The following is a 23,862-nucleotide window of genomic DNA, read 5'->3' as shown; positions in this document are numbered from 1 at the left end:
GCACTGCTACAAATACCAAGCCTCACGTTGTCACTGTCAATATGTGTCCTTGATTCTCTTCCTCCCCAGCCTGTCCAGCCGTTGACGTCACTCAGCTGCCCAACTTTCTCTCTTACACTGTCGCCAATTCCAAGCCCTTCATTGTCACTTTTAATATGTGTCCTTGGTCCTCTTCCTAGCCTGTCCAGCTGTTGACGCCACTCATCTCCCCGACTTCCACTCTTGCACTGTCACCAATTCTAAGCCCTGCATTGTCACTGTCAATATGTGTCCTTGATTCTCTTCCTCCCCAGCCTGTCCAGCCGTTGACGTCACCCAGCTCCTTGACTTCCTCTCTTGCACTGTCACCAATTCCAAGCCCTGCATTGTCACTGTCAATATGTGTCATTGATTCTCTTGCTCCCCAGCCTGTCCAGCCGTTGACTTCACCCATCTCCCTGACTTCCTCTCTTGCACTGTCACCAATTGCAAGCGCTGCATTGTCACTTTCAATATGTGTCTTTGATTCTCTTCCTCCCCAGCCTGTCCAGCCGTTGACATCACTCAGCTCCCCAACTTCCTCTCTTACACTGTCACCAATTCCAAGCCCTTCATTGTCACTTTTAATACGTGTCCTTGGTCCTCTTCCTAGCCTGTCCAGCTGTTGACGCCACTCATCTCCCGGACTGCCTCTCTTGCACTGTCACCAATTCCATAGTCCTGCATTGTCACTTTCAATATGTGTCCTTGATTCTCTTCCTCCCCAGCCCGTCCAGCCGTTGACGTCACTCAGCTCCCCAACTTCCTCTCTTGCACTGTTACCAATTCAAAGCCTTACATTGTCACTGTCAATATGTGTCTTTGATTCTCTTCCTCCCCAGCCTGTCCAGCCATTGACGTCACCCAGCTCCTTGACTTCCTCTCTTGCACTGTCACCAATTCCAAGCCCTGCATTGTCACTTTTAATACGTGTCCTTGTCCTCTTCCGAGCCTGTGAAGCTGTTGATGCCACTCAGCTCCCTGACTTCCTCTCTTGCACTGTCACCAATTCCATAGTCCTGCATTGTCACTGTCAATATGTGTCATTGATTCTCTTCCTCCCCAGCCTGTCCAGCCGTTGACGTCACCCAGCTCCCTGACTTCCTCTCTTGCACTGTCACCAATTCCAAGCCCTGCATTGTCACTGTCAATATGTGTCCTTGATTCTCTTGCTCCCCAGCCTGTCCAGCCATTGATGTCACCCAGCTCCTTGACTTCCTCTCTTGCACTGTCACCAATTCCAAGCCCTGCATTGTCACTGTCAATATGTGTCCTTGATTCTCTTGCTCCCCAGCCTGTCCAGCCGTTGACGTCACCCAGCTCCTTGACTTCCTCTCTTGCACAGTCACCAATTCCAAGCCCTGCATTGTCACTTTTAATACGTGTCCTTGTCCTCTTCCGAGCCTGTGAAGCTGTTGATGCCACTCAGCTCCCTGACTTCCTCTCTTGCACTGTCACCAATTCCATAGTCCTGCATTGTCACTGTCAATATGTGTCCTTGATTCTCTTCCTCCCCAGCCTGTCCAGCCATTGACGTCACCCAGCTCCTTGACTTCCTCTCTTGCACTGTCACCAATTCCAAGCCCTGCATTGTCACTTTTAATACGTGTCCTTGTCCTCTTCCGAGCCTGTGAAGCTGTTGATGCCACTCAGCTCCCTGACTTCCTCTCTTGCACTGTCACCAATTCCATAGTCCTGCATTGTCACTGTCAATATGTGTCATTGATTCTCTTCCTCCCCAGCCTGTCCAGCCGTTGACGTCACCCAGCTCCCTGACTTCCTCTCTTGCACTGTCACCAATTCCAAGCCCTGCATTGTCACTGTCAATATGTGTCCTTGATTCTCTTGCTCCCCAGCCTGTCCAGCCATTGATGTCACCCAGCTCCTTGACTTCCTCTCTTGCACTGTCACCAATTCCAAGCCCTGCATTGTCACTTTTAATACGTGTCCTTGGTCCTCTTCCTAGCCTGTGAAGCTGTTGATGCCACTCAGCTCCCCGACTTCCTCTCTTGCACTGTCACCAATTCCATAGTCCTGCATTGTCACTGTCAATATGTGTCATTGATTCTCTTCCTCCCCAGCCTATCCAGCCGTTGACTTCACCCATCTCCCTGACTTCCTCTCTTGCACTGTCATCAATTCCAAGCCCAGCATTGTCACTTTTAATATGTGTCATTGATTCTCTTCCTCCCCAGCCTGTCCAGCCGTTGACGTCACCCAGCTCCCCGACTTCCTCTCTTGCACTGTCTCGGACTCCTGCCTGGGTATCAGATGCTGTCTGGAGATGGACTTGAAGATAACGACTCGCAGCGTCAGTGCCTGGGTCATCCTGGATCCCTGCAACTTCACCCTGTCTGTGGGCTTTGAGAAGTGGGAACGTAGTGTGACCTTGTTCCATTACCCGCTGGGCGATGTCATGGAGGAAGTTGTGAATAGCATCCTGAGAGTCAGGTACGACCATGACCGTGCATTTAGGATAACAATCCATGTTTAATTTGGTAACATTTATTTCACATAATGGTATTAATGTTTTGCCAATGCCTTACAAAAGCTGACACCTTTCCCTGTTCTTGGTAGAGTCATGGAAATTTGATGTTGGGTGACTCCATAGATAGTTGCTGATCATTGAAAAGTGCTTAAAATTAACTTCCTTGATTGTGATCAAGTCAAATTTTCTCGTCATGCTTTGTTATTAAATAGACATCCTATATTCTCGATATAACAAAACTGGGAGGCAAATCAAGTTAATACAAAAACACATTCATTTTTATAAATTGGGGTCCATTTTAAACGTTTGGAAAAAAAATCTGTGATCAAATTTTGATTTTTTTTTTTTTTTTAATTTAGACATGTAAACGTACGTGAATGGGCAAGCTTGTTTGATCAATCCCATAATCAAATGTCCACTTTAGGAAACGGTTAACATTGATTTGTTGAACATTCAGTGATCAACCCCTAAAAAATAACTTGCAATCTCTGGGTTATGAAACCTTATAAAACGCTGAGCATGAGCACCATTGTGTTGCTTGCTAATTGTACTGAAAAATGTTTGAAAGTGCGGTTGCAGGCAAGATTGTGTGTGAATTTAAAAAAAAAAACTGCAACTTGAATTAAATCAATATTCTGACTAAGTTGTTTATATTTGTATCTTGAAGATGGCGTGTGGCTAAAATCACAGAAGACAAGGAGTTTGAGGTAGACTTGTCCCTAGTCCTCTGCATAGATGGAGAATGTGACACAGTGATCATATTGGAGGGCAGTCGTTTCCCAATACCGTTGTGCAACAGGGAGGCTTCATTCTCACTGCCAGGTATGTTTTGAACCTACTATGATGTCGCATCATAACAAATAGCATTTTTTTTCTCTGTGTTTTGTTCAATTGTTTTTAGTTTTTGGGGTCAAGTTGGTTTCTCTTTAAATTTGAATGCAGTGCCTCTACAGGCACAGCTTATTCCAAATAGGTTATAGTCCACAGAGTTGTAACATGTGATTGAATTTTGGAAGTGACTCTAGTCGAGTCAAGTCATTAGGTCAAGAAGGTTAAGTCGAGTCAATCGAGTCACAGTGTGTTGTCGAGTCTAGTCAAGTCAAATTTATGCTTGAGTCAATTCGAATCACTGATAACACATGAACACCATCTAATAAATCCGAGAATGGAAGAAGGAACACAAGACACCAGTTTATTATGAAGATCTAAAGACTTAGAATATTCTGCATGGTACATTTTATTCTCTGTTGTGATTCGTAGCTGTGTCAGTACATTGCAGTAAGCCCATGAGCGAACTTTTCTTACGGACGTTTTCAATGAGCAAATATTTGGGTTCACAATTTGAACAGAAAACCCCTTAACTGAGCAGTGTCTTCCTGAAGTGACATCACAGCAACAGCCCCCTCAGTTGTCCGGAAAAGCATCCAATTGTTCAATGTTAAAAAAAGTGCACTTTTCAATAAAATCATCCAAAAAGGGATGTCAAATAATTATTATACATTTACAAGGAGTAGAAAGTTACACAAAATATGTTTCTATTCATTTCATTGGCCCTTCAATAGTGGTGTATGTGGTCCTTGAATAATGTGCTGTAATTTTTTCTTTGTTATTTGGAAACTTGCAGGTGACGGCACTGTATCAGGCTTTTTGGATTACCTCGGTGGTAATATCGGTCAGTTTGCCATAGATGCAGCCCTGCGTCATCTACATCTGGGCAGCTTCCTGTCAGGACAGGCATGCACCTATCACAGACAAGGTGAGTTTTAACTCTGTTGTGTGCGACAGTACTGACCTTTTCAGTACGTTTTAAAATAATGTTTAATTACTCAGTCATTTTTCCGTAAAAAAACTCAAACTCCAGCAGTTCACTAATGAGACATAGCTAAAAGCATCTTGAGTGCCCCTTTAACCCTGCTTGAACTTTGACCCAGAAGTTTGGAGGCAAAGACCAGACCCAGGCCAACTCCAATAGGATTTAAGAGGTTTTCAGGGTTAAGAAGATTAGCTGTTAGGGGCAAATCGGAAGGTGTGATTTGCATTGGCAAATGAGTCTTGATGTGTCTTAATTATTAAATGTACTTTTGATGTTGTTGAATAATGTTAACCTATAAAAAACCTCAAAGAGTTTCAGCATAAACTCTGAAGAAAAAATTGATAAATTTGTCAATTAAAACTGACACTCAGTTGCCTGTGAGTGTCCGGCATACGCACGTACCTTACAGAACTGCGTTATTTTGGATTCATGAACTGACAACTGACACTAGATGGACGCACTCCATACATTTTCGTTTGTTGAACTGAAACTGATCGTAATCTCATCAGTAAAAAGGTTTTTAATTATTGTGTGTAAGTATATACGAATTGAGTAAATTTGTGTCGAACCTTTCAAAGCATTTTTTCTCCGATTTGTATTTCTACCACATGTGTTTCAGTTCGTGAAAACAGAATTATTGTATTACGCGTGAGTGTATGAAGTGCGCGCGCACTGTCTGCACATCCCCACGTATTAGTTCATGAAACGGAAATTATTGATTACGCGGTTTCCACAAACTGACACCACACAGTGTGTACGAGTCATGTCATTTAAATGGTGACATAATCTTTGGAATGTCTCTGGTAATTTGTGACTGTTGTGAATCACTGAACCAACTTAACAAATAATTGCTGTCTTTCTCTCAAGACGTCTGCGCGAGTTCCACAACTATCCTAGGCAACTGCACCGTGATCGGAGAGACCTGCACAGAGCTGCGATGCTGCCTGGACCTGGACCTGAAGATAGCTGATGTCTCGGCCACGGCTTGGTTCAAGTTTGACCCCTGCGACTTCACCTTCTCGTTGGGCCTGGAGAAGTGGTCCTTCCATGGGTCCGTCTTCAGCTATCAGTGGGGTAAGCGTTTCATATTGCAAGCAGGGCTGCTGTGATGGTGGAGATGATCATTTAAGAGGGTTTGGTAGCTGGACACCCGTAGAATTACAAACTTATAGCCACCCAGAATAGTACCTACCAATTTAAAGACGGCAACCTTGCTGAAAGTGAAGATAACTAGGGCTGGTATCAAATACCCTGTGAAATTATACCTCCTTACTACATGCCAATGACGACACATACAGGATTGTGGCTTCGTGCCCCTTGAACAAAGACATACGTGGAATGCCAATGTAGGGCTGGAAAGCTAGTTGGTAGAGCGCCGGAACAGTAATCCGGAAGTCACAGGTTCGAACCCCGTTCCATTCAATTTCTTGGTTCAATTTTAAAATTACTTAAAATCTGTTATGCTTTTCAAAGACATCCGTAGAATGCCAATGTAGGGCTTAATAGCTCAGTCGGTAGAGTGCCAGAACAGTTATCAGTAAGTCACAGGTTCGAACCCTGTGCCTTTCAATTCTTTGTACAATTTTAAATTACTTAAAATTTGTTAGGCTTTTCAAAGATATCCGTGGAAAGCAAACATAGATCTGGATAACTCAGTTGGTAGAGTGCCAGAACAGTAATCTGGGAGTCACAGGTTCGAACCCCATGCCTGTCAATTTCTTTGTACAATTTTAAAATTACTGAAAATATGTTATTCTTTCAAATTATTTATCCCTCGATTTTACCTTTCGTAGGAGAGGAAATGACAGAGCCCATAGCTTCTGGAATAACATTGAGGTAGGAATATTGTGTCTCTGTTATTGCATTACGGAGTAGTAGTAAAGTAAAATCTGTCATGAGCCAGTGTGGCCCATCAGGCCGGCATTATCCCCGGTTACCTTGGCATGAAACGACTGAGAATATTTCTACTCCCCCTGGATGGGATGCTAGTCCATCGCAGGTTACTCCCCAGCTAATGCCGATAACCATTTATACTCCTTGGTGTAGAGAGGCAAGCTTGGGGGTGAAGTGGCTTGCCCAAGGACACAACGTACGGCAAGCAACTGGATTCGACCCTCGACCCTCTGATAACTAGTCACGAATGAACCCTAACCACTCGGCCACACTCCCCCGCATTAAACACCATGTAGTGTCGTTGACTGTTCATCAAATTCAGTTGCCAACTTTAATGAAGAAAAAAATTCAGTGAACTTCATAACTGGGAAGCATGGCAAATTAATTATACAGATTAATTAATTAATAAACTACTCTTTTATTTACAGGTATAATTGAAATGACTTCAAAATGTTTGAATATGATTATCTTGATGCAGGTAGTGCCACTGTAGTAACCTTTTCGAAAATTTTGAACACTCAAAACTTCTTGTAATATATTTGTTGTGAATGACAGAACTGATTCATGTATTACATAAAACCAGGTATTCTATCGACAAGCGTGATGACACCAAAGAGTTTGCCATCAGCATGACTCTACAATATTGCATCGATGGGCTGTGCTCTGACATCAATATACAGCATAACATCCCCATTCCTATCTGCAATCCAGGCTTCAGCAACTACACCCTCTCTGGTGAGTTGAACCCATCCCAGCCCCCTCCATGGCATCCCTGCCCCCTCCTGGATACAACCCAGCCCAGCCAAACCTAGACTGGCTCAAACAACTCCGTGCTAGAAGAAAAGATGTAGTTGTGTGCTGCACAAGGGAATATACAACATTTGCTTTTGCTGTAAATTTTCAGAAATGGATGGATTTGGGGGTTAGTATTTTATAGCAAATATTACTACACTGACTTGTTTGAAGTTTTGGGCTCGTAGATGCTGGAAAAACCAAGAAAAGCAATCATGTTCATGTAGTCTAGTTTCCTGACCCCATTTAAGATAAAACGGAGCAATTTATAGACGTCGGGGAATTGTAAGGTCAGAGAACCAGTTTAGCTGGTTTGTACCCGTTCATAGGTGTGTAATCGATTGCAAACAAAATACGGACCAACTAAATATGGTAAATTTGGGGCAGTGTTCGAGAAAAAGCCAGTTTTTTCCAACGATGGTCGGCCGACCAGCGTTGGAAATTGATACAAAAATACCACTTTACTTGAAAATGACAGCACACCAGGTGCCACGATTTTACAGGATACTTTAGACTGTCATTCACTAATAGTCCAGTAAAGTATTTCATAATAATTTTTGGATGTTTGCAAATGTTGTATATTCCCTTTAAGTGTGCAGGACATAACATCCACACTAATTTTCGCGTCAATTCAAGTGTCTGTCAAATGTTTCTCTTGTCAGAATCCACACACTTAATCTTCACATTTCTATTGTGACCTCATCCAAACATGACTTACCCAATATGATCCTTTTTAATATTTCAATTCAGCTGATGGTTTCATAGAGACGATATCAGGACAGGTCATTCAGGGAGCATCACTGGCCCTGCTGTCACAGCTCGGAATTGACCCAGACTTCTTCAGTAATGTACCGTGTGTCAACCCAAGTGGACCCCAGTCCTATGGCAGTAAGTTCATAATCTAATCTGTTTTTAGTATTGAGAAATAAATCTCAGAATGACGGAGCATGCTGCATCAATTGTTCTACTGACATATAGCACATGCATAAGTTGCTGCCTGGATGTGAACCTTGGACCATACAATCAAATGTTATACTGTGTAACCTCATTTCATTCCAGATCGCGCCAGCATGCAGCTCCCCATTAACCTCAACCTCCTTGGCTCGCTGCGGCATCCTCAACACTTGCTTTGGCATACAGTGTTGCTTGGATGTGAACCTCGAACCATTCAATCAAATGTTAGTGTAACCTCATTTCATTCCAAATTGCCCCAGCATGCAGCTCCCCAGTAACCTCAACCTCCTTGGCTCGCTGTGGCATCCTCAAGACTTGCTTTGGCATACAGTGCTGCCTGGATGTGAACTTCAGACCATACAATCAAATGTTACAGAGTAACCTCATTTCATTCCAGATTGTCCCAGCATGCAGCTCCCCAGTAACCTGACCTCCCTGGCTCACTGTGGCATCCTGAGCACGTGCTTTGGCATACAATGCTGCCTGGATGTGAACCTCGGACCATACAATCAAATGTTACAGAGTAACCTTATTTCATTCCAAATTGCCCCAGCATGCAGCTCCCCAGTAACCTCAACCTCCTTGGCTCGCTGTGGCATCCTCAAGACTTGCTTTGGCATACAGTGCTGCCTGGATGTGAACTTCAGACCATACAATCAAATGTTACAGAGTAACCTCATTTCATTCCAGATTATCCCAGCATGCAGATTCTTAGTAACTTTTCCTCCCTGGCTCACTGTAGCATCCTGAACACTTGCTTTGACATACGGTGTTGCTTGGATGTGAACCTTGGACCATACAATCAAATGTTATACTGTGTAACCTCATTTCATTCCAGATTGTCCCAGCATGTAGCTTTTAGTAACCTGACCTCCCTGGCTCGCTGTGGCATCCTCAACACTTGCATTGGCAGACATGCTGCCTGGATGTGAACCTCAGACCATACAATTAAATGTTACAGAGTAACCTCATTTCATTCCAGCTTGTCCCCACATGAAGCCTCAAGTAACCTGACCTCCCTGGCTCACTGTGGCATCCTGGACATTAGCTTTGGCATACAGCGCTGACTGAATGTGAACCTCGGACCATACAATCAAATGTTACAGTGTAACCTCATTTCATTCCAGATTGTCCTCACATGCAGCTTCCCAGTAACCTGACCTCCCTGGCTCGCTGTGGCATCCTGGACACTTGCTTTGGCATACAGTGCTGTCTGGAAGTGAACCTCGGACCGCTGCATCACTCATTCAGTGCCTCTATGGTGATAGATCCGTGCCTGGGCCAACTGACGCTACAGTTTGGCAACTGGCAGTACAGTAAATCTCTCTCACACCTGGACTTTGATACCAGGCAGGAAGTCACCATTGGAAACTTTATAACACTTGGGTAATAATGGCGTTTCATTTTCCTCAATTGTTCTTCAAGTGTAAACTGATATGAAAAAAAGTATCCTTTAATTAAAGAAAAACTATCCAATGGGGTTGGCACATTTTTATTCTGTTTAACAGTTGACTTATTTATATTTCAATTATATGATAAACTCATACTACCAGAATTATATAAATTTTACGTGAGAACCATTTTGATCAAGTCTTCAATGTTTCCTGTAGGTGAAGTTAGAAACATGCAAAAGTTGATTTACCTATAAATATATGGGCATCCCTTTTTATTTTTATGGTTCACATATTTGTTTGCCCTTGAAGTAGGGTTGGTCAGACAAAAAAATATAAAAATCTGAAGAAAAAGGAATTTGCAATTGCAATTGTATAGATTGCTAAATCAAATAAAGCCAAGTAGGTATTGTCTCTAGTTTTAGTATTTTATGGGAAACAAAAGCAGCTAGTTTTTTGGTCAATTTTCTGGGGACAGACCGACCGACTGACCAACCATGAAGTGACATGTAGAAACTTCTGCCAGAGCTTAACAATAAAAAGGGATGCCTTATTCAGGTTTGACTTTTTTATAATTGAGAGCAATAAAATTATTTCAATTTATTTAATATGCTCACCTGTTTAACCACATCTGACTTAAACCAAGGCCGACTCATGCATGTTAGTACTAGAAGAACAAAACAGATATCCAATTGATTTATTAGAATATTTTTGTGTATGTATGGTTTGATAATTGCAGATACACACTGGCTCTAATGGATGGTCAGATATCAGTCAGTCTGTCCATAGATGCCTGCATCGATAGTCATTGCACCGGACAACTAATGATCTTAGATGGTGCGGTATCCCCTCTTCCTATGTGCTTTCCCAACGGAACCATCTCCTGGAGTAACTTACAAGGTAAGATTATTCAGCTTAATTTTACGACAAAGAGAAAGCCCTTCCATCTGCACATTAGTGTTGTGCATCGGGTCGGGTTGACAAGGCCAAACCGACCCGAAACATTATAGATATAAACCGATCTGAACCGAAACCAATCTGAACTCCCTAAAACCGACCTGACAAATATTCAAGGATAACCAACCCAAACCAACCCGCAACCAAACCGACCTGAAAAAACCCCTGAATATCTGGCTTGGGCAACTGTGTCCGCTTTTGTGCCTGAACTTAATACCCACATCGCATGAAAATTGTTGTCTCTCAGTACCTGAATCATACCGTACGGTAAGTACTCACAACGTGACCTACTGTACTGGTGGGCCTACCGGTACATGTTATAGACCGTACATGATAGACTGCAAACCACCGTTTGCCATCCTGGGCACAGTGACTCTGCAATAAATATTGCATCGTGTGAATTTTTGAACTGTTTCAGATTTTTTGGGGGCTATTTCAGATTAATAGCTTAAAGTGACCCGACCCGACCCAAAAATTGCAAACCCAAAATCGAAAATCAATTAAAAATCAAATCAAAAATTGCAAACACAAAATCGAAATCAAGCCGACCCAACTTAAATGACGGACAAACCGACACGACCCGACCCGAAGTCAGTTTCGAGTCGATTCGGTTTCGGTTTTGGGTCGGGTTTGCACAACACTTCTGCACAAGTGTGTCGCTTGCTTGTTTGCTACTGTTCATGCCCATGTCATTTTACCTTTGCAAAGACACAGGTAGGACTGAAATATCGGCCCCTCTAATGTTTATGAAATGAAAACCTATGTAGATGTTATATTTAACCTCTCGTTTTCCCTATTTTGTTCTATTTAGTGACTTGACAATACACTGTTTTGTTTTGATCACTGCTAGGTATAACCTCCATTTCTCAGTTGGGAAGCCTGGATGCTGGATTTGAGGCTGTGGCTCAGGCTCTTGGCTTGCCATCACGTCTAGTCTCAGCCTCACCTTGCCCACCTGTGATCCAGCCTGGTCAGTCTGGAGGTAGGGACCGTTTTTTTAAATTTTTCTCCTTCCTTTTTTGGCCAAATTAGAGCCAATGAAAATGGCCAAAATAAAAAGGACTTGATTGACAATGAAAAAATGGATATGAATATTGCATGCATCACTAAATTTTCCAGAAAATATTAACTTATTGTGTAAAAACTATTTGCATATACATATACTCCAGTGAAGATGTCAGAGTTAAATTTAAAAAAAAATTAGGACGTTATTCCCCCAAATATTTATTTTAACTGGTCAACAGCTGAAGTGACAGCAGTGTTATTTTGTGGAGGTGAAGGCTGAATGTTTTATTGAAACAACGAGATTGGATTTCTTAAAATTGGCCATTTCACACTCTCATGGATAGAAAACAAATGTTACAACATGAATTAAGTATTTCTGAAACAACTCTTCTCCTTTTCAAATATCACTTTCTGTTCTGTTTTCTTTAGTTTGTCCACACCTCCCCTCTCTGCCCACCCTTCCGTCGGGGGGTGTATGTCACTATTCAGATGCCTGCCTGGGGGTGGAGTGTTGTCTAGCAGTAGACCTCGGCATCATCAGTCGCACCCTGAGGGCCTGGCTGATTGTAGACCCCTGTGATTTCAAACTGAGCGTTGGATTTGAGAACTGGAGTTACAATGTCACTCTTTTGAGGTATGGATGACTCTATAATGGACTCTTCAATGCAAGCAGAGAAAGGGTATAGACTGATCTGGGCACAGAGTTGCATGCTCACGGCAGTTCCCAGTATAAATAGCTCGAGGATGCATTGTGTCAACCTTTGTTCAGAGGAACCGTCAGGGAGAAGTTGTTTTGTACAACAGCTGGCACAATGCTTCTGCCATTACTGGGGGGGGGGGCCTTCAAATGAAGAGTTTATTTCAAAAACGCAATATACGCCATTTTGTTCCCTGTTAGAATCCTGCTCTCTCCTGGCTTAAACGCAACTTAAACTTAATACAGTAAGGCAAAAAAATGAATTTTAGAAACAGCTGTTGTACTGTTTTTTATTCTGTAAAGTTCATGAGCATGCAAAATGGTCACTTTGTTTAAATGGATATGTCTCCTTAGGGAAATAAACTCTACAAGTGTACAACAACTCTCTGGCCAGATTTGTTTACTATGACCTTAAATCAAAGGTTGAGGGTCATCCTATTTCATATTTCATTTTTTACAAGAGAAACTCTGTTGAAGATGAGTTTATATATTTCTATTTATGTATTATTTTAACTGCATGGGTAGCCCAGTCAGTGGAACTTACTGGTCTCCCGTGAGGCCCAGTAAAGAGAAGACAATGTGAAGAAATTACAGTTTTGGAGGTGGGAGGAAAACCCCAGAAGAATATTCTGAGGAAAACCCACGGAATCAGACGGGTACTGAAAACCAAATCCGCATATTGGCCCAGGCAGGAATCAAACCCGGGTCACAGTGTTGGAAGGCGAGGAAAGTACTGCTACGCCAACCTGACTGCCAGGGGTGAGTGAAGAAAATGAGTTTGATGCCTGCATTTTGAAGTAGTAATTACGAGGACATGATGATGACAGACAAACATTACACAGTTCAAATATTCAGAATGATGAACTTGCAGAAAGTTACAGTCCTGGTGAATTGGCCTTTATTGCAGTTACAAGTGGGGCAAAGTGACAAGGGAAAGACTGAGTGATGCCGTCTTGCTCACCTTCACCGTCGACAAGACCACAGACAACCGTAACTTCCTCCTCTCCCTCTCCCTGCAACTCTGCATCGCTGGAGTCTGTGCTCCTGACATTGCCATCCTACAGGACTTCACAGCACCGATACCATTCTGTAATCCCAACGGTACTTTGGAGTGGGCTCAAGACTTGGGTAAGTTCCGTTTATACAATGTTGTTCACCAATGAAAGTTCACCAATGTTGGTGGGAAACAGTCTGTCGCACTTGCACAAATGTTGCCAATGTAAGCAGAATGGACCCCGATCTCAAGAGAGATTTTCAACACATAATGCAGCAATTTGAATTCAACTTGTTCCTTGTAGACAAGGTCTGGATAATAAGCACAGTAAGTCAGAACTCTTTCTTGCTATTTAAAACTTATACAGATACTACTCACTACTAACAACAACTACTTACTTCTAATGAGGGCGGATCCAGGGAACCCCCTTTTTTAAAGTGACGTCGCAATAAAGGCAGGCACTTCGCACACCACCATCTTTTCCTCAAAAAGATTTGGTTATAAAAGTGGTCAGAAATTGCCTCAGATCGCACCACAGAGCATCTAGAATCCACAAAACCTTTCGGGGCCCTTAAGCGGGCCCTGAACCCCTCGCCGTAATATTTTGGACTTCTTTTTTGGAGGACCAAATTTTTTTTGGCCCCCAAAAAATAGTGTTCTGGATCCGCTCTTGACTACTAACAAATTCTGAATGATATTTCAAAATGATCACAATAAGATTTATTCCGAGTTTTAATATTGTCGCCTTGCGTTTGTTCTTCAGTTGGTGGCATTGGTGACTATGCTAGTGGCCTTGTGGTGAACCGTCTCGGTGTCAGCACTGATGTTCTCTTGCCTCAACCGTGCAGCGGTCCACCAGAGCAGATCACACCATCAAGCACAGGCAAGTGTGGCACATTAAAAATACATCTGCATGCCTTCTTTAATCCCGCTTCATCGGTGAAATGTTTTAAAGCCAAAATTCATGTTTTTGTTGTCATCAGGCTGCAGTTCCCTCTCCTTGCCATCCTCCATCGCCCAGTACTGCTCCCTGGACCAGTCATGTCTCGGGGTGGGTTGCTGCTTGAACCTTGACCTGGGCGTAGTTCAGAGGTCATTCTCAACCTGGGTTAAGCTGGACCCCTGCGCTCGCACCTTCTCATTTGGCTTTGAGAAATGGAGTCACACGGAGATGCTCGGCATTCAACTACTGCAGTGTAAGAAAGAGTTGAATTCGTTGTGTGCATGCAACAAGGTCGTATCTCCTAAAATGGGCCGTATGTGAAACGCGAGTTTCAGAATGTCAATAGATCGTATCTCACTTAAAATAACCTGGATGTACACATCATGGACGTCGAGATAGGAACTTGTTGCAAGGAGCGTATTCGCGCAAGATACGTCTTTGTTGCGAAATGGAGTTACGACCTTGTTGCACTGACACAAAGAATTCAGATCAACACTGACATATTAAAACTAATACAGTGCTTCCGTTAGTGAATTCATGTCAGGTGAATATAAACCGCTGAAGTGCAAAGCCGTTGTGGTCTTTGAGAATGCTAATATTCGGTTTAAATCTCTAAAAACATATCGAAGAGTACATGACACATTCAGTCGAACTAATTTTAATATGAAAAACTGTTTTGTATTGTATTGTAGATGTTGTAATTTTTGTGCTCTAGTATTTTCAACAAATATTTACAAGATTATGTACCTAGATTTCATACCAAAAATCTTCCAAAAAATCCAAAAATCTCAAAAATCTGTAAAGACATTGCAAAGAAATTGAGAAAAGTTTCAGAGGGAACCGTAGAATCAATTTGATACTATTTTTAATGAAGTGCTATTTTTTTTCCACAGCTCATTCCTTTGAGAAAAACCTGGGAGTTTTGAAAATCAGGTGAGACCAATTATGTCAAGCATTCACGTATGGAGGCTAACTCCGTGTCCCTATTTTTTCCTGACCTAAATAACTTTTTGCTAATTGTTTTGGCTTGGACTCCAGTTGAGAGGGAGCTGCTGGATCTGCACAATTCATAAATTAGGTGACTTTTATCAAACAAGGCTTGTAATTATGCAGTTTAAGGGTTAAGCGACCCCATTTGACCTTTCCTGTGCACATTCGGCATGTTCGGTGGTCATAAATGCATCAAGGCATGTGTGTATAAGGAAGAGCTTCCATCAAAATTGTCATGGTTAGAATAACAATAAGCTGAAATCTTCAAGCAAGTTGATGAAGAACTGTGATTAATCATGCTTTTACTAGCCCATATCCCAGGTGAAAATTGCAGTTGAAACTGGTTTCAACAGGTTTCAACTGGACTTAAGTTGTCTCCATCTGGTTCCTGTTGGATTCAACTGGTGCCAACTGGTATTCAACTGGTTTTCTAACAGAAACCAGTTAAAACTAGTTGAATAAACCAGTAACCAACTTGTAATTCTTATGGAGTCAGTACCAGTTGAAACCAGTCATCTGGAATTTTCACCTGGGAAAGTTAGTCGACTGGATGAATCAAGTCCTCTGTTGGGTACCAGCCTTGAGGTTGGTCACATTCCTGGTTATCAAAAGCTATAAATATTGTCAGGGCCAGGTGCTGAAGTTCAACTGACCTGAGACTTTAACACTTCATACGTTGTGTCACAAATCAACACCATAGTCAACTAGTGGTCCTTGATCAAGCTTGCTCCTCTATAACAGACTCTTATTCATTGCAGGTATGACGTGGAGCGTCCCCACAATACTATCTATGACGTGGATCTAGACATCAGCTTGTGCTGGCAGGGTGTGTGTGATGAACCCATCGTCATTCTCAGAGATGCAATGTTCTCAGGATCACATTGTGCTGATCAGCAAGGTGGAGGCAGCAGCACAAGGAGAAAGAGAAGAAGTGTGGACGACCTGTGAGTGGACAATCAATCAACCTTTTCAAACAGCATCCACAGTTTTGCGTTTTGGAAATAACTCTACTAATACAATTTTATCGCTATTTACATCTATATTTCTATCCGTAAAAAAACATTGATTACTTGGGCAGTTTCGGGCGGTACAGAGAGTAACAGGCAGAGTGGTTTAGGACAGTACAGTGGGATTAATTCGATAGCACATCCATAGAACATTTGCTGATATGCAATTAGTTGATAGTCTATTAAAATTCAATTCTCATTGCCATTGCCACTTCAGTGGAATCCATCCTCCTCTATGGTTGTGAGTCCTGGACCCTGACCAAACAGATCTCTACATCGATGGCACCTATACATTGATGTTGTGCGCTGTACAGAGCGTTTCTTAGCAACAACATCTCCCTAACTCTGTTCAATACGGTGCCCTTCCCCTATCTCCACCATCACCAGACAGCGTCGCCTTCAGCTAGCCGGTCACATTTATATAGAGGTCGTCCCAACATGACCCTTTAAGCATCCTGGAAACTGGACAATCTCTTTCCAACACTATGCTTGACAGTGACAGTTGGGCCAAACTCATCAAGTCATCACGAAAGTGAATGAACAAATGAATGAAAGAATTGCCATTGTCTATGTTTCTATTCCATGTAGTACCAGTGAATCTGCTGAGGGAATGGAAAGCGTAGATGATGTGACAGCTAACCCTATAGACAAGGCCAGGGCCTACTTTAAGACCATTCTTAGTGAAGGCTCCACCTCGTATTCAGCAGAGGATAACGCCATGACAAAGCTGCAGCCGGAGAAAGTGGTCAAGCCCAGTGAGTCATGTTTTGTAAAATGCATGCTGGCTAAAATATTAAAGGAAATTTGGCCGAAAAACTGGTATTTGAAAAAAAATAATAATGTCTGGAAAATTATGTTAGTCAAATCAGTTTAAGTCAAATCACAAGTCAGTCACAAGTAAAATCACAAGTCAGTCACAAGTCAAATGACACGTCAAATCACATGCCACTCACAAGTCAGTCACAAGTCAAATCAAAGGTCAGTCACAAGTCCAATCGCAAGTCAGTCACAAGTCAAATCACAAATCAGTCACAAGTCAAATCACAAGTCAGTCTCAAGTCAAATCACTAGTCAGTCACAAGTCAAATCACAAGTCAGTCACAAGTCAAATCACAAGTCAGTCACAAGTCAAATCACAAGTCAGTCACAAGTCAAATCACAAGTCAGTCACAAGTCAGTTACAAGTCAAATCACAAGTCAGTTACAAGTCAAATCACAAGTCAGTCACAAGTCCAATCACAAGTCAAATCACAAGTCAGTCACAAGTCAGTTACAAGTCAAATCACAAGTCAGTTACAAGTCAAATCACAAGTCAGTCACAAGTCCAATCACAAGTCAAATCACAAGTCAGTCACAAGTCAGTCAAAAGTCAAATGACAAGTCAAATCACATGCCACTCAAAAGTCAAATCACGAGTCAAATCACAAGTCAGTCACAAGTCAAATCACGAGTCAGTCACAGTCAAATCACAAGTCAATCACAAGTCTAGTCACATGTCAGTCAAAAGTCAAATCACAAGTCAGTCAAAAGTCAAATCACAATTCAGTTACATGTCAAATTGCATGTCACTCACAAGTCAAATCACAAGTCAGTCACAAGTCAGTCACAAGTCATATCGTGACTTTCGGCGTGATCCCAGCTACATGGTGTACATGTGTACGGGTTTCTGGCTTCTGACTAGCGCCCTCGAACAAAGACATTGACAAAATGGGGGACCACCAACGTAGCACTGGATAGCTCAGTTGGTAGAGCACTGAAACAGCGAGCTAGAGGTCCTAGGTTCAAACTCTACCCCAGCCATTTCTTTGTTCAACTTTAAAACAGTTTTTGTGATGCACTGAGTAAGTGTCCATTGTGTTTTGTTTTTGTAAAACAGAAAATGTCCTTCTTGAAATTGACTTCATTTGTGTATTTCCTATCGTAGGGGTTCCGGAATCAGGCACGGCAAGCCGTCGCTCCATGGGTCTACTCGTCTTTGGCAATGAAGATGAAGATGAAACTCCAGTAACAAGCAGAAAGAGAAGGGATGTATCGATCTCAGTGACTTCAGGTAATGTTGGAAGATAGCTGGTTTGGTGAATGATGAACAGTAGTCAGTTTACGACAATAACAGGGCATGTAAAAATCCACCAGACTATTGTCTCAACAAAGCCGAGGCTGCCATTTGCACCCGAGAGTGTACAAAACCCATGGACCTCAATCCTTGCAGGCAACAATTGTTTTGTTATACCTCGTTAATAGATTCCAACCATCTGAAATTGTGGGTTTCCTCCAGTTGCCGTGCAGTAATCATTGAAGTATTATTTTGAAAAGACTTACGATTACTGCACCATGAATTTTCGCACAGAATGTTATTTTTTTTCATTGCACGTACGAGAACACAAATTAATTTACTTTATCCCCGAATAGATCAATCCTTTAATCCCTGGCCCGTTACGAACCAATCACAGCTGCGACCGGGGTCTATGTGCGTCAATCCTACATAATGCACACACGTTCATCCACCATGTGTACACGCGTGTGCGCGCTGTCTGTGCGCGAAGCCTCTTACCCAATTATTTCTACAGGGTGAGTTAAAAAAAAACGAAATGCAAATGTCGGGACCATTGTTTTAGTGAAGTTCTGCATGTAGCACTTTTAAAATCTAGGATATGAAAGCCCAATTCATTAGCTTTCTTTTAGTACAAGAATCATTCAAATCACTCATGTACTTTTCAAGTTACGGAGTTTTAAACACAACTGCCGTTTTGAAGTTCTGTCCACGGATCACAAAAAGTTCAGTGTTCTTTCAGCAAAACGAAAACAAATCACATAGGGCTTTGTGTGCATGTTTTTGTTTTGCTGAAAGAACGCACACCTCTTTAGTGATCCGTGGACAGAACCTTAAAATGGTGGTTGTGTTTAAAATGCCGTAACTTGAAAAGTACATAAGTGATTTGAATGATTCTTGTACTAAAAGAAAGCTTATGAATTGGGCTTTCATAACCTAGATTTTGAAAGTGCTACATGCAGAACTTCACCAAAACAATGGTCCCGACATTTGGGTGGTTTTGTTTACTCAACCTGTATTATACAAAGTGGTGGAAACAACCCTTTCAACAGCGGGGACAATCAAGGTAATGTACCCCGTGGGGTACATCACTCATGTACCACGGGGTATTTGCCTATGACACAGTACATGCATGTTTGTGGCACATCACAGGCTCAGTTCTCGACCACTGAAAAATCACCATCTATTACCTTGATATAACAATGCACTTTGTTTTATTGCAGGAGGAGCTAGTTTGTTTGGCCTTAGCCTAGGAGCAGGTGCTGACAATGGTACATGGCAAGGAAATACCATCATCGGTGGAGGATTAACACGTAAGTTGATGAAGCACTGTTTTGAAGTAGTTGAAAAACTGGTTGAGTATTATATGAGTTGATTGATTTCACACTATGCTTTGGCTCTGACTATTTTATGAATGCTTGCCCGGGACTTTGTGGAAACTTCCGCCATAATCTATAGAATAAGTTTCTTTTCAAACTTCCCAAGGTTACAGCGTGCTTATACAGGGTGAGTAAAAAAACCTGACACCCAAATGTCGGGACCATTGTTTTAGTGAAGTTCTGCTTGTAGCACTTTCAAAATCTAGGATATGAAAGCTCAATTCATAAGCTTTCTTTTCGTACAAGAATCATCCAAATCACTCATGTACTTTTCAAATTACGGAGTTTTTAACACAACCGCTGTTTTAAGGTTCTGTCCACGGATCACAAAAAGTTCAGTGTTCTTTCAGCAAAACGAAAACAAATAACATAAGGATTTGTGTAAATTGTTTTTGATTTGATTTGTGTAAATTGTTTTTGATTTGCTGAAAGAACGCACACCTTTTTTGTGATCCGTGGACAGAACTTTAAAATAGTGGTTGTGTTTAAAATTCCGTAACTTAAAAAGTACATGCGTGACTTGGATGATTCTTGTACTAAAAGAAAGCTTTTAAATTGGGCTTTCATATCCTGGGTTTTTAAAGTGCTACATGAAGAACTTCACTAAAACAATGGTCCCGACATTTGGGTTTCGTTTTTTTTTACTCACCCTGTGCAACAGTTGTGCATTAGTGTAATCTGGTAGGCCTATTGTTAGCACATACAAATTTCAGGCCTATGACAAATGCACTTGTTACTTCATCCTGCTGTTACCTTGCCTTTGATTGTTTGATGTCTAACAGTGAAGGGTCTTGATGCTCTCGGACAGCGCATAGCCAACATGACCATTGGGGAGTTGGAAGCAATGCTGGATCTTCAGAACATCGACCCCCTCACCGTGCTTCAATTGATGAAGGACCTACGCTCTCTTTACAGAACCTTTGTGAGTTACATTGTAATCTGATGAACGGTTTCTTATGTCAGAACAGCGCCCACTTTGAATCATAACTTTCGGAACAATTTGTGTTAATTTCTGATGAAAATGTGTAAATTTCATTCAAATAGAGGCAGTTTTCTTCATATTATTATTATTATTATTATTAATCATTTCTGGTAGTGAAACCAAGGATTCCTCAAAAACGCCCTAGGCACTGTAGCTCGCAATCCTGAAGAAACCTGTGGAGAGAAGACAATGAGACCAGGAGAGGGCAGGATCCTAAAGAGATAAGACATGGCTTTGTCATGTTTTCAGGCATGCAACTGGGAATTTAGAAAAAAAACGAGGAAATTTAAAATTGCGTATTCTTTCTGTGTGTCTGTGAGTGTACGTGGGTTATGTGTTCCTTTTCACTGAAAAGTTCAGTCATCAATCTTAACCAAACTTGAAAGGTGGTCTGTGGAGAGAAGGCCGACGTCAAAAAATCCTTTCCAATATGGATATTTACGAGGTCTCTGGAGAGATACTAATGACTCTAACATATGTCATACTCCCCATTCAACTGAAATTGTCCTTACTAACTGCCTGTACATGTACATGTATTCAAACTGGCAGTATGCCAGGTGGATCACGCAAGTTTTACTTGCAGTATTTTTCAATTTGTAATGGCGTTCATTAGAAGTAAAAAAAAACGATCAGAAGTTAAAAAACGAGGAAATCAGCGGATCCGAGGAAAAGTTGCATGCGTGTGTTTTGGAATAAATGCTTCATTTTTTTGGGTTCACTTTCAGGTGGAAGAGTTGATTGACGTATTCACTGAAGGCATTGCAGAGGACGCCTTTCAGCAGTTTGACATTGTACTGGCCGGCACCATTTCCTTCCCGCGGGTAGATGCTGTGTATTTCCGATACGAATACATAACCTTCCTTGGTGGCCTGATAACGCTACAGTTCAGTAAGTAACAACGTTTTGACATTGGTCTTTTTCCATCCCTATTAACATGCAGATGACTTATAAGCTGGCTTAATTTCATCACACAGTGGAAATAGCCATAATTAATGTAATGGAGTCAACAGGAGATTTGTTTCGCATAGAAGTCATTCATTACTGTAATTTTCAACCGTCTAATTGCACAGACATAATTGGGGTGCTATGGTCCAATGGTTACGGTGTTCGACTCGTGTAACGTGGTACATGGGTTCAAATCCTGACCGTGGGAACATGGTGCTTGTGCTCCTGAGCAAGGCACTTTACCATTATTGCTTCGTCCTTCAGATGGGACGTAAAGCCGTAGGTCCCGTGTGTCGTGTAATGCACATTGAAGAACCCAGTATCACTTATCGCTAAGAGAAGGGGTTTGCCCCGGTGTTTCTGGCAGTGGCTGCTTTAAGGCGCCGCAGCACCTTGTAAACCATTATTAAGGTGCTACATAATGGTTCTCATATTTCTCATGTACTTCATTTACCTGTCTCTAATAATAGACATAATTTCCAGCGCCTTGAGTACCTAATTGTTGGTAGATACGTGCGCTATATAAGACTTTGGTATTATTCTGCCACAATGAGACGGAACTGGGCAGAGGTGGAAACAAGGGTTTGTAGGTATTAGGAAAAGGGAATAAATTAAGTTCTCCTTACAATACTTTTTGTTGTAGTTTAATCGGACATTCTGTTGACAAGTTATGGCTGTTTAAAGTTTGCATTTATCGCCATAAAAAGCAAAATACTGAGAAAAAGGCCTTTAAAGTTTCAAATTTTCTATTTTTCCATTGTTTTTCCTTTAAAACACTTGTTTTCCCATGATTTTTGTCAACTATTTCTTTAAAACATGTGTAGTTGACATATGATATAAAATATGAAATATTTTCTTTCGTTTAATTTCGTTCCATTCAACTTGGCCTCGCCTCATTGAATGGAACATTACATCTTTCAACTCATGAAAATATTTTCACCATTGCACTCATAAACATTCATTATTTGTACAGGGTGAGTCAAAAAAAGCGGAGCCCAAACCCCATAAAACATATTTCATATTTGAAAAAATATGTAGCACCAAAAATATTAATGACTGGAAAGCCAATTTCATAAGCTACTTTTACATGAAAAAAATTACTGAAATTGCTCAATCCGTTCAAAGAATGTCACCATTTAAACAAAATGACCCTAAAACCTGTCTCGTCCAAAAAAGCAATTCATTGTGTGTTTTGACTGTTTGGAACAACAAAGAAAAAAGACACAGAATACTTGTTTCAACAACTGTCACCAACTGTAGTACGCAATATCGTTATTAACAACCCTGGTTAGGCAAACAATATGATTTATAAAATCCATTTTTAGGACAGGCATGGGCGTCGCGAGGGGGGGCAAGGGGGGGGGCACTTGCCCCCCCCCCTGGAAAAGCCAAAAAAAAAAAAAAAAAAAAAGGAAGAAAAAAGAAAGAAAAAAAGAAAGAAAAAGAGGCGCGAAGACAAAGTGGTGTAAATTTAATGTCCCTGCCCCCCTCTAAAACTGATAAATCGAGAATGTGTTGAGAAATACAAGCATTTATGGGCAAATTTTTTGTTTTGCCCCCCTCTAGAAAAAATCCTGGCGACGCCCATGAGGACAGGCCTTCCAAGGGATTCCGTTAAATATTTTTAACATTTAAACTGAGATTTTATCGCTGGTGATGTTTGAAGACAATTGTGACAACGATTCTTGAAATCACATTTTTTTTTGGACAAGTCAGGTTTAGGGTCATTGTGTTTAAATGCTGATATTTTCTTAACGGATTGACCACTTTCAGTCATTTTTTCCATTTAAAAGTACCTTATGAAATTGGCTTTCCAGTCATTATTATTTTTGGTTCTACATATTTTTGTAAATATGAAATATAATTTTTGCGGTTTGGGTTCCACTTTTTTTGACTCGCCCTGTATACCAATAATAGCCCAGAAATGATGGCAAAGATTTGACTGGGTGATGCATCGTCATTATTCTGCCAGCAATGATTTAAATATAAACATTGGTTTGTTTTTGTTGCAGCTGTGGAGGCTGGAGGTTTCTTTGAAATGGAGATACCGGTGTCTGTCTCCATTGTTTCAATGCATGCTACGGTAAAATACATGATCATATTTTGAATTCAGTGAAATTCACGACATCCAAATTTTATCAATTTTCATACAAAATATTATGATGGTCTCAACTCAGTGTTCCAATGTTTGTAATAATTATAATAAAGCATCCTAAATGCACTCAGAAGGAAAAAAGGGTTGTTATTCACGAAACAAAAACTCAGTCTAAAAGAGCTTGTGTTGAAATAAACCAAAAAAAAAAAAAAGGAAAAAAAAAAATCAGGAAAAAAAAAAATAAGATAAAAAAATAAACAATTCTGAGTCTTTGTTCTGTTGTGCAAAGAACTATTGTTTGGCAACAGCTGCATTATGGATGTTTACTTTTTCATGGTGCACCGCAAACAAATTCCTTGCTAAATAATAGTAGTACAGTGAAATCGTGACAAGTCTAACCTCAAGGGAACAGGTTCAAAATTTGACTTCAGCAGAGTTTTGAGTTTAAAGGGGCACTAGGTCCTGAAAT

General features: G+C 41.2%; 1 protein-coding gene across 1 annotated transcript in view; it reads left to right on the top strand.

The window, feature by feature from the left end:
- Positions 1-23,862, top strand: part of LOC119723937 — a 153,580-nt gene that overhangs the window by 69,693 nt on the left and 60,025 nt on the right. The window contains 22 exon segments of the mRNA XM_038194850.1: positions 2,214-2,469; positions 3,174-3,328; positions 4,131-4,262; positions 5,187-5,393; positions 6,113-6,155; positions 6,796-6,947; positions 7,755-7,892; positions 9,086-9,344; positions 10,089-10,249; positions 11,157-11,288; positions 11,741-11,945; positions 12,916-13,136; positions 13,766-13,885; positions 13,986-14,198; positions 14,839-14,878; positions 15,694-15,879; positions 16,531-16,697; positions 17,867-17,992; positions 19,216-19,305; positions 20,154-20,293; positions 21,079-21,241; positions 23,311-23,381. Coding sequence (XP_038050778.1) covers positions 2,214-2,469; positions 3,174-3,328; positions 4,131-4,262; positions 5,187-5,393; positions 6,113-6,155; positions 6,796-6,947; positions 7,755-7,892; positions 9,086-9,344; positions 10,089-10,249; positions 11,157-11,288; positions 11,741-11,945; positions 12,916-13,136; positions 13,766-13,885; positions 13,986-14,198; positions 14,839-14,878; positions 15,694-15,879; positions 16,531-16,697; positions 17,867-17,992; positions 19,216-19,305; positions 20,154-20,293; positions 21,079-21,241; positions 23,311-23,381 — 3,377 coding nt within the window.

The sequence above is a fragment of the Patiria miniata genome, unplaced genomic scaffold (genome assembly GCF_015706575.1).
Source record: "Patiria miniata isolate m_02_andy unplaced genomic scaffold, ASM1570657v1 HiC_scaffold_17, whole genome shotgun sequence".
NCBI classification, from domain to species: domain Eukaryota; kingdom Metazoa; phylum Echinodermata; class Asteroidea; order Valvatida; family Asterinidae; genus Patiria; species Patiria miniata.
This window is presented reverse-complemented; position numbering and strand designations above follow the sequence as displayed.